This window comes from Chiloscyllium plagiosum, chromosome 37, assembly GCF_004010195.1.
Source record: "Chiloscyllium plagiosum isolate BGI_BamShark_2017 chromosome 37, ASM401019v2, whole genome shotgun sequence".
Classification (NCBI taxonomy): Eukaryota; Metazoa; Chordata; class Chondrichthyes; order Orectolobiformes; family Hemiscylliidae; genus Chiloscyllium; species Chiloscyllium plagiosum.
In genome coordinates, this window is record NC_057746.1 from 25,689,585 (window position 1) to 25,700,390 (window position 10,806).

The 10,806-nt window shown below is 47.4% G+C and overlaps 1 protein-coding gene across 1 annotated transcript in view; it reads left to right on the top strand.

Moving 5' to 3' along the window:
* Window positions 1–2,088: 2,088 nt before the first annotated feature.
* The window catches only part of LOC122541399 (zinc-binding protein A33-like), a 26,905-nt gene continuing 18,187 nt past the window's right edge, over window positions 2,089–10,806 (top strand). Inside the window, exon 1 of the mRNA XM_043678141.1 lies at window positions 2,089–2,557. Coding sequence (XP_043534076.1) covers window positions 2,147–2,557 — 411 coding nt within the window. The 5' untranslated portion in view covers window positions 2,089–2,146. The remainder of the gene's footprint in view (window positions 2,558–10,806) is intronic.

The following is a 10,806-nucleotide window of genomic DNA, read 5'->3' on the forward strand; positions in this document are numbered from 1 at the left end:
CCAGCCGACACCAACAGACCCAAGCTGACAACTTCAGCCGATTAGACTGCACAGCGGTTTACCCTTCCTCACTACAGACTGATGGTAGCTCTCTCATTCCGTTATTCACGCCAGCAAGCCCACGGCTGCAGAGCACAGACAGGGCTAACAATAAGGGAGGCAGCTTTCTAGCTTGGCCTCAGAGGCCCCGTACAGCTCCACAGGCAGTGCTAATCACCCACGACTTCCCCTCCCGACAGTCACAGGGCTCCAGAACCAGCGCTTCCAAGGTTTCATTTCCGGGTTTGTGATACCCAGTGAGAGACCTGTCATTAATCTCTGCAAATGTAAAGGAGGATTTGCCCTGTATCTAACCCCGTGCTGTCCCTGTCCTGGGACTGGTGTCGAATGTTGTGATTGGTTTTGAGAGCCTGGATGGCATTGTGTTGGGAACGGGTGATGTTTTGCTCTACCTTATGGGTATGGCTGATGAATCTGGCATTTATATATAAACTGCATGAATTTATGTAAAACTCTATTATCTCACTTTTTAGATTAGAATCAATCTAAACATCAGGTCATAGACGGAGAACACAGGGGGCTAATACCTTCAATATATGGTCTAGCTATCACCATTGTTAACAGCTAACCCGAGAATGCAACTTTTAAAAAAAGGGTTTTGTGATTTACACATGAAAGAAGTGAAACTATCACTGTATTCTAACAAATGAAAGGCTTAACAGACAATCAATTCTTCAATGTATAATTTCAGTTACATCACACTGCAAATTTTTGCTATAAATTGCTGTCCCTGTCCTGGGAGTGTTTGATTGGGACAGTGTAGAGAGAGCTTTACTCTGTATCTAACTCTGTGTTGTCCCTCTTCTGTGTGTGCTTAATGGGGGACAGTGTAGAGGACGCTTTACTATGTATCTAACCCTGTGCTGCCCCTGTGGTGGGAGTGTTTGAAGGGGAACAGATTAGAGAGAACTTTACTCTGTATCTAACCCCGTGCAGTCCCTGTCCTGGGAGTGTTTGATGGGGACAGTGTAGAGGGAGTTTTACTCTGTATCTAACCCCGTGCTGACCCTGTCCTGGGAGTGTTTGATGGGGACAGTGTAGAGGAAGCTTTACTCTGTATCTAACCCCATGCTGTCCCTGTCCTGGGAGTGTTTGATGGGGACAGTGTTGAGGAGGTTTTCCTCTGTATCTGACCCCATGCTGTCCTCATTCTGGGAGTGTTTGATTGAGACAGTGTAGAGGGAGTTTTACTCTAAGCCCGTGCTGTCCCTGTCTTGGGAGTTTTTGATGGGGGAATAGTATAGAGGGAGTTTTACTCTGTATCTAACCCCGTGCTGACCCTGTCCCGGGAGTGTTTGATGGGGACAGTGTAGAGGAAGCTTTACTCTGTATCTAACCCCATGCTGTCCCTGTCCTGGGAGTGTTTGCTGGGGACAGTGTAGAGGGATCTTTACTCTGTATCTAACCCCGTGCTGTCCATGTCCTGGGAGTGTTTGCTGGGGACGGTGTAGAGGGAGCTTTACTCTGTATCTAACCCCGTGCTGTCCCTGTCCTGGGAGTGTTTGATGGGGGACAGTGTAGCGAAAGTCTTACACTGCCTGATAGTTAATTTTAAAAGTGGATAATGTTATCCTTTTGCACTGTAATGTGGAAATGGAATGACCCGATGTGTTCAGAAAGAGCAGGTGGGTAATGTTTCTTTGCTGCTGTGTCACTGGTCACACTGAAGCGTACTCAGAGTGAAAGCAGGAAGTGCAATGTCTAAAAATAAAAACAGTGGCTTTTGGTGCTAAGTCACATGCACAGAGTGCCTGCAGACAGGGACTGAGCCTCACAGACACAGACACACAGGCACACACACACATACACACATACAGACACAGAGTGCCTGCAGACAGGGACTGAGCCTCACAGACACAGACACACAGGCACACACACACATACACACATACAGACACAGAGTGCCTGCAGACAGGCACTGAGCCTCACAGATACACACACAGACATACACACAGACACACACACAGAGACACAGACACACACACACAGACACACACATACCCACACACAGACACACCCACGCACACCCACACAGACACAGACGCACACACCCACACACAGACACAGACACACATCCAGAGTGCCTATGGCACAGAGTCTGAACCAGAACCTGAGCTGTACCATCTGCGCCCAGATGTACACCGAGCCCGTCACCCTGGACTGTGGTCACAACTTCTGCAAAGGCTGTGTCCTGGAGTGGTGGGACACTGGGGGTACCGGTGCCGAGGTTTCCTGCCCCCAGTGTGGGCAGTGCTTCCCCAGGAGGGAGCTGATGCCCAACCAGCTGCTGGTGACCATTGTGGCCAGCCTGCGGAGTCTGAGCCTGCAGGACGAGGGGGCCGGGCTGGGTGGACAGAGGTGCCCGCTCCACGGTCAGCAGGCACGTTTCTTCTGCTCCAAGGATCTCAGGCTGGTGTGTCCATCCTGCCCGCCACAGGGTCAGGACAGGGGCAGCTCGACTCTGATAGCGGTGGAGGAAGCCTACACTGTCTGCAAGGTAGGGCTCACTTTCAAGGGAATAGCTCCACGGATTTACCTCGGTCGGGCTTCACTTGGAGCACTTTGTAGAAGTTGTGTCAGAGTGTCAGAGTGTGTGGCGTGTGTGGGTGTGAGTTGGGTGGATGTATGTGTGAATGTGGGCCGGTGTGGGTGTGGGTGTGGGTGTGAGTTTGGGTGAGTGTGAGTGTGTGTCAGTGTAGGTGTGGGTGGGTGCGTGTGTGTATATGTGTGTGTGTCTGTGTGAATGTGTGTGAGTGAGTGTGAGATGGGTGTGACAGTTGAACTGAAGGATCTGTTTCTGTGCTGTATGACTCAAAGACTCTACAACTATATATACCTCCTTCTTTAAAACAGTTGATGATTTAGTCCTTTCTGTGGAAAAGGATCCCACTCTCTGGGTGAAGACATTTCACCTCATCCCAGTCATCAATGGCCTATCCCGCATCCTTAGACCGTTAGCCCCTTGTCCTGGGCTCCTGGGTCATTGGGAACATCTCTCCGGCATTCACCCCCTGTTAGAATTCTATAGGTTCCTCTGTGATCCTCTCTCATTCTTCTGAAGCACAGTGTGTACAGTCCTAATCCATCCAGTCTCTCTACATACGTAGAGGAATCAGACAGGAACATCCTTCCTCAGGTAAGAAATGAGGCTCAGCGATGTGGATGAGGCTTGTCAGTGAGGAACACTAGCAGTCTGCAGTGAACTGTAAATGGCAGCACAGAAGATGATGGAGCAAATAGCCTGTTCATTGTGCCAATAAAACCTGAGCATGTTGGTTTAAACAGAAGGAAGGATCAGGCAGGAACTGTCTCAACCTGCTGCCTCTGCACTACGTACAAATCCTGAACCACAGTACCTTGTTTTATTTCAGCTGTCCCCTTTTCAATCTGCAAAGGAAGGAACATCCTGTCTCTGCTGAGGCATAAGCAAGTTGTTCCACCTGATTTTTACACAGTTTTTTCTTTGTTCTCGAGTCCTAACCATCTCTTGAAGTGAGTGCTTTGCTGAGCTAGGAGGCAGCAGAGTTATCGTGGGTCTGGATTTAGACACTGGTTTGGTCAAACTGGGCAAGCACAATTAATTTCATTCCCCTGGTAGTGATCCAGATCATCTTTTTTCCCAGTGACCATGGACGGTAGTCACCCAGACTGGATCTCAACTCTGGATTTACTGATTGAATTCAGATTTTAACTCTAAAGTACTTGACAAATCAAAGCACTCTATCTGTCGATCCTCAACTTCACACAACTAGTATCAAGCCATCTTTGATCATCTCTTGTCCGGCTAGAAATTCTACTGCCACCCCGACATATGGTCTCATGACTTTAATTTCACTTGAAGTGAACCAACGACAAAATCGGTGGTATAGTTTACAGTGAAGAAGCTTATCTAAGATTGCAAAGAGATCTTGATCAACTGGTCAATGGGCTGAGACGTGGCAGACGGAGTTTAATTTGGATAAATGCGAGGTGTTGCGTTTTGATAAAACAAACAAGAGACTGAGCATACCCAATGAAAAGTCGGGCCTTGGGTAGTGTTGCAAAATATACAATTCTTTGAAGTTGGCGTCACATGTAGTCAGGGTGTTTAAGAAGTCGTTGGGCACGCTTACCTTTATTGGTCAGACCTTTGGCGTTGGGACGTCATGTTGACGTTCTATAAGTCATAGGATATTGAGGGGGGGAAACCTTCTCGAGGTTTATAAATTCATGAGGGGTGTAGATAAGACGAGTGGCGGGTGCCTTTTCCCTAGAGTAGGGGATTTCAAGACTAGGGGGCACATTGTTAAGGTGACAGGAGGAAGCTGTGAGGTGCAACTTGTTTTACACAGAGTGTGGAATGAACTTGCCAGAGGCAGTGGTAGACACGAGTACAGTTATAACATTCAAAAGACAAACACGTGAACAGGAAAGGTTTCGAGGGACGTGGGTCAGGAGCAGGCAGCTGGGACGAGTATAGTTGGGGATGATGGTTGGCATGGACAGGTTGGACTGAAGGGTCTGTTCCCATGTTATATGACTATGATTCCATAATAGACTACATTCACTGTGGAATAGGAATAGGATTTCCTGAGAGGGATAGAAATTAGAAAAACAGATTCAGTCAGTTAGTAAAATGAAACACAACCTCTGAGCAATAGGTTAAATGACCTATTTCTGTGTCTCTGTCTTAGGGTCTGACAGTGATTGATTTAGGTTGGAAAAATGTGGACAGATGATGTAAACTAAAGCATGCAATTCTAAAAGGAGTGCAGGAGCCGGGGAACTGGATGTACATGGCAAGGCAACTGCAGACAGCAGTATGTTGAGGAAAGGTTAAGTAAAGTCACTAAAGAATATGGGCCAAGGGAAGGAATATAGTGATAGGCCACCGATCAGTCATCTTCTCATTGAATGAGCCACTGAATGCTCTATTCCTGTTCCTATGTTGCTGAGCTTTAGATCGGGACATAGAGTACTGGAGAAAGAGGATGATGTTGAGCTTGTATAAAACATGCGTTACAGACCTCAGTTGAAGGATTTTACACAGTTCTGCGTTCCACAACACGGGAAGGAAATTGGAGAGAGTGCAGAAGAGATTGACAAGGATAATTCCTGGGATGAGAAACTTTACCTGAATTGGAGTGTTTAGGACCGTTCATGATCGTGGGGAGATCTTCATGATCGTGGTCTGGCTGGACAGAGTAGTCAGGGAGGAAGTGTCCCTGCACCTAATAGAATCAAGAACGAGAGGGGACAGATTTAAAGTGGAGCGCAAAAGAAGCATTGTTTACACTCAGCGAGTAGTCGGGATTATGAATGCACTATCTGGAAATGGGATGGAGGCAGATTTAATTGAGGCATTCAGGAGGGGAGCTGGATGGTCATTTGGATGGTAACAATGTGCCAGGGGTTGGGGAAACGGTAGGAGATTGACACATTGTTGTGATGCTCATTGGAGGACCAGAGTGCTGACATGGTGGCACTGTACCTCAGTGCCGCCTCACAGCACCAGGGACCTGGGTTCAATTCCAGCCTCGGGCGACTGTCTGTGTGGAGTTTGCACATTCTCCCCCCGTGTCTGCGTGGGTTTGATCCAGTTTCCTCCTACAATCCAAAGGTGTGCAGATTAAGGTGATTTGGCCATAGTGTTCAGGGGTGTGCAGGATAGGTGCATTGTCAGGGGGAATGTAAGGGAATGAGTCTGGGTGGGGTACTGTTCGGAGGGTCAGTGTGGACTTGTTGGGCCAAATGGCTTCTTTCCACACCGTAGGGATTCGATGATGAGCTGAATGCTTTTCTCCACACTGTCACACTTCTGTGCTCCTGTGGACAAAGGGAGGAAATTACGAGAGACCCCTGCAGAAAAATTTGCATCACCTATCACTACGGGTGAAGTGCCTGATGACTAGAGGGTGGCTAATGTTGTTTAAGAAAGGTTGTAGGGAGAAACCGGGGATCTACAGACCTGTGAGTCTGACTTTGGTTGTGGGTAACTTGTTGGAGGTGATTATAAAAGATAGGATTTATGGACATTTAGAGAAGCAAAAATTGACTAGGGTTAGTCAGCATGGTTTTGTGTGAGGAAAAATCATACCTCACGAACTTGATTGAGTTTTTTTGTGGAAGTTACCAAAAATGTTGATGATGTCAGAGCATTAGTTGTTGTTTATTTGCATTTTTGTAAAACCTTTGACCGAAAGGTTCCGCATGGTAGACTGATTGGTAAAGTTAGGTAACATGGGATTCAGGGTGAGCTTGCCAATTGGATACGGAATTGGCTGAACAGCAGGAAGCAGAGAGTAATGGTGGAGGGTTGCTTTTCGGACTGGAGGCCTATCATCAGTGGTGTTCCACAGGGCTCGGTTCTGGCTCCTCTTCTGTCTGTCTTTCACATAAAGGATTTGGATGAGAATATAGTAGGCACGGTTAGTAAGTTTGTGGACAACACCAATATTGGTGGCATAGCAGAGAGTGAGGGAGGTTACAAAAGGATCTTGATCAAATGGGTCAATATAGTTCAATCTGGATAAATGCGAGGCATTGCACTTTGGTACAACAACCGAGGATAGGAATTATACAATTAATGCTTGGGCCTTGAATAGTGTTCTGGAACAGAAGGACCAAGTGGTTCAGATACATAACTCTTTAAAGTTTGCGTCACTTTGAAGTTTTTCATATAGACAGAATATTTGCTCAGGCCTTTGAGTATAGGAGTTGGGACATTGAGTTGAGGTTTATGGTTCGTGAGGCCTCTTCTACAGTACTGCGTTCGTTTCTGGTTGCTCTGTTATAGGAAGGATATTATTAAGCTGCAGGGGGTTCAGAAGAGATTTACCAGGATGTTGCCAGGTACAGAAGGTTTGAGTTATAGAGAAAGGCTGGATTGGCGGGAACTTTTCACTGCAGCGTAGGAGATCGAGAGGTGACCTGACAGAAGTTTATAAAACAATGACAGGTATAGATAGAGTCGATGGTAGCTGTATTTCCCGAAGGTGGGAAATGTCAAGTCTAGGGGGTATATTTTGAAGCTGAGAGAGATTTAAGAAAGACATAAGAGGCAAATATTTTACACAGAGTGACAAAGAAGAGAAATTATGTGACCCCCTCCAGAAACATTAGCATCATCTATCACTACGGGTGAAGTGCCTGATGACTAGAGGGTGGCTAATGTTGTTTAAGAAAGGTTGTAGGGAGAAACCGGGGAACTACAGACCTGTGAGTCTGACTTTGGTTGTGGGTAACTTGTTGGAGGTGATTATAAAAGATAGGATTTATGGACATTTAGAGAAGCAAAAATTGATTAGGGTTAGTCAGCATGGTTTTGTGTGAGGAAAATCATACCTCGTGAACTTGATTGAGTTTTTTTGTGGAAGTTACCAAAACTGTTGATGAGTGTGTGGAGTGAGCTTCCTAAGGAAGTGGTGTATGTGGGTACAATTACAATGTTTAAAAGATATTTGAAAAGATAATGAATAGGAAAGGTTTGGAGGGATATGGGCCAGGATCAGGCAGAAGAGACTGTGGGATTAGTTTGGGATTATGTTCAGCATGGACTGGTTGGACTGAAGGGTCTGTTTCCCATGCTGTATGACTCTCTGACATTATTACAAGGCATGTATACACTGCTGCTGCTACCTGGTACTAGATTAGATTTTAGATTACATTACAGAGTGGAAACAGGCCCTTCGGCCCAACAAGTCCACACCGACCCGTCGAAGCGTAACCCACCCATACCCCTACATTTACCCCTTACCTAACACTACGGGCAATTTAGCATGGCCAATTCACCTGACCTGCACATCTTTGGACTGTGGGAGGAAACCGACACAGACCCGGGGAGAACGTGCAAACTCCACACAGTCAGTCGGGAATTGAACCCGGGTCTCAGGCGCTGTGAGGCAGCAGTGCTAACCGCTGTGCCACCGTGCCGCCCAAAATTCTGACATGCAATATATTGGCGATGAGGGGAGAGCAGGGAATGGAAAACCAAATATGGAAAGTTACAGTGGCAAGTTCTGATGAAGAGTCACTGGACTCGAAATGCTAACTCTGCTTTCCATTTGAGGATGCTGCCAGACCTGCTGGGTTCCTCTAGCAATTTCTGTTTTTGTTAATAGGAAGCTATTGTTCAGTACAATCGCGTTTACCCATTAATTTCCAAGCATTCCCTGATCGGAATGAGAAACAACGATGCCGGCAAATTTTGTTTTTCTTTCTATAAAAAAGCCCTCTTCTCCAGTTCAAATGTTTGCTACAAATGCCTTCGGGCATAGAGGTACAATAGATCATTTCAGCATTTCTCCTTCAGCTAAAGCAAATAGAAGCCAACACAACCGAACAGCGAGCTGGCAATAATTACTTCTGAAGGCTTCTGAAGAAGTGGCATATCAGACCAGAAATGGCTTCTTACTCCCCACAGATGCTGCCAGACCCTTCAGAGTTTCTCCAGTGTTCTCTGACTGTGATTCAGATTTCCTGCACCCGCAGCATTTATGAGGCAGTAAATAAAACAACAGAGACAGACGGTCAGAAGTCCTCACGCAGAGAGTTGAGGAACGGGTCTGGGTGGGTTACTCTTTGGAGGGTCAGTGTGGACTTGCAGGGCTGAATGGCCTGTTTCCACACTGTAGAGGGTTCGATGCTTAACTACAGAATGGTGAATTGGAGGATTTTCCACACTCCACGCTGCAGACAGTGTGCTCCAAAGATCACAAATGAAGACCTTCAAATATTGCGGGCAGTGACAATAGCTCTGGACACCTCAGGCCTGGAAATCCAACCTTTTTTGCCAGGAGTCTCCACACATTCTTAGCAAACAATTCCCCGTGGAGGGAGCTGCTCGATTAAGATTCCATTTGTAAAGACTTGTGCACGCACTGTGTGGACTCAGCTGCGGGATAGACGAAACCTGTTGGATTTCCCAAAGGTTTCCCAAAAATAGCGCTGTCTGCAAATAAAGCCTCCTTCGTGCGATGCTTTAGTGGAGGGGGGTGGTCAAGTGTCTCATTGATGCTCCCAAGGGCTAGTATCAGTGTGATAGGCCGAATGGCCCCCTCAAAGGCTCTTTGCTCCCTGCCTGATTCTGAATGGGGCCTGATACCATAAGGAGAATGTTTACTAGACACACTCTCCCCCCCTCTCCGCTGAATATTTCTTTTAAATAGGACACTTTGGAGTCAGATGCCAGTGACTGTCGGAGGCAGTGGTTTCTGGCATCAGGACAGAGCCGCGGAGGCTGCAGGAAATCCTAGCCACAGTCTCTGCACTGAGACACAGCAGCGCTCCCATTGCATACGTGTCACTGAGCCGACCAAGGGGCAGGCTCTAAAACAGGCCACCTCAACAATACAGAGGTCCAAGTGCACACGCGCAGTCTGCACTCACTCGACCACCGCACCGCAGAGGCTGCACTTGCAGAAGGTGCTGCTCTCGATGCACCAAAAGGCTGCTCACCACATCACACAAGAACAACTAAATTTAAACCCAGCCCAGCACGGCAGGGATCTCACTCACAGTGCTCCACGCAGCTCAATCTTACACACTTCCAGAGAGTGACTGACTGATACAGAATGGTGCCTGTGCAGAAATCGCCATCACACAAACCCCGTGCTGTCCCTGTCCTGGGAGTGTCTGATGGGGGACAGTGTAGAGAGAGCTTTACTCTGTATCTAACCCCGTGCTGTCCCTATCCTGGGAGTGTTTGATGGGGGACAGTGTAGAGAGAGCTTTACTCTGTATCTAACCCCGTGCTGTCCCTGTCGTGGGAATGTTTGATGGGGTACAGTGTAGAGGGAGCTTTACTCTGTATCTAACCCTGTGCTGTCCCTGTCCTGAGAGTGTTTCATGGAGACAGTGTAGAGGGAGCTTTACTCTGTATCTAACCCCGTGCTGTCCCTGTCCTGGGAGTGTTTGATGGGGGAACAGTATAGGGGGAGCTTCACTCTGTATTTAACTCTGTGTATGAGCAGTATGGCCCGATCCTCAATGGAGTTTAGAAAAATCATTGTTGGTTTTGTGGATTCTGAGCAGGATTGACAGGGTGAATGTCGACAGGATGTAACTCATCCCTGTCCTGGGAGTGTTTGATGGGGGACAGTGTAGAGAGAGCTTTACAGTGTATCTAACGCAGTGCTGTCCCTGTCCTGGGAGTGTTTGCTGGGGACAGTGTAGAGGGAGCTTTACTCTGTATTTAACCCTGTTCTGGCCCTGTTCTGGGTGTGTTTCTTGTGAGACAGTGTAGAGAGAGCTTTACTCTGTATCTAACAATGTACTGCCCCAGCACTGGGAGTGTTCGATCGGGACAGTGTAGAGGGAGCTTTACTCTGTATCTAACCCCATGCTGTCCCTGTCCTGGGAATGTTTGATGGGGGACAGTTTAGAGGGAGCTTTACTCTGTATCTAACCCCGTGCTGTCCCTGGTCTGGGAGTGTTTGATGTGGGATGGAAATGTGTTGCTGGAAAAGCGCAGCAGGCCAGGCAGCATCTAGGGAACAGGAGAATCGACGTTTCCGTCGATTCTCCTGTTCCCTAGATGCTGCCTGGCCTGCTGTGCTTTTCCAGCAACACATTTCCATCTCTGATCTCCAGCATCTGCAGACCTCACTTTCTCCTCAGTGTTTGATGTGGACAGTGTAGAGGGAGCTTTACTCTGTATCTAACCCCATGCTGCCCCTGTCCTGGGAGTGTTGTATCTATGCTGAAAATGTGTTGCTGGAAAAGCGCAGCAGGTCAGGCAGCATCCAGGGAACAGGAGAATCGACGTTT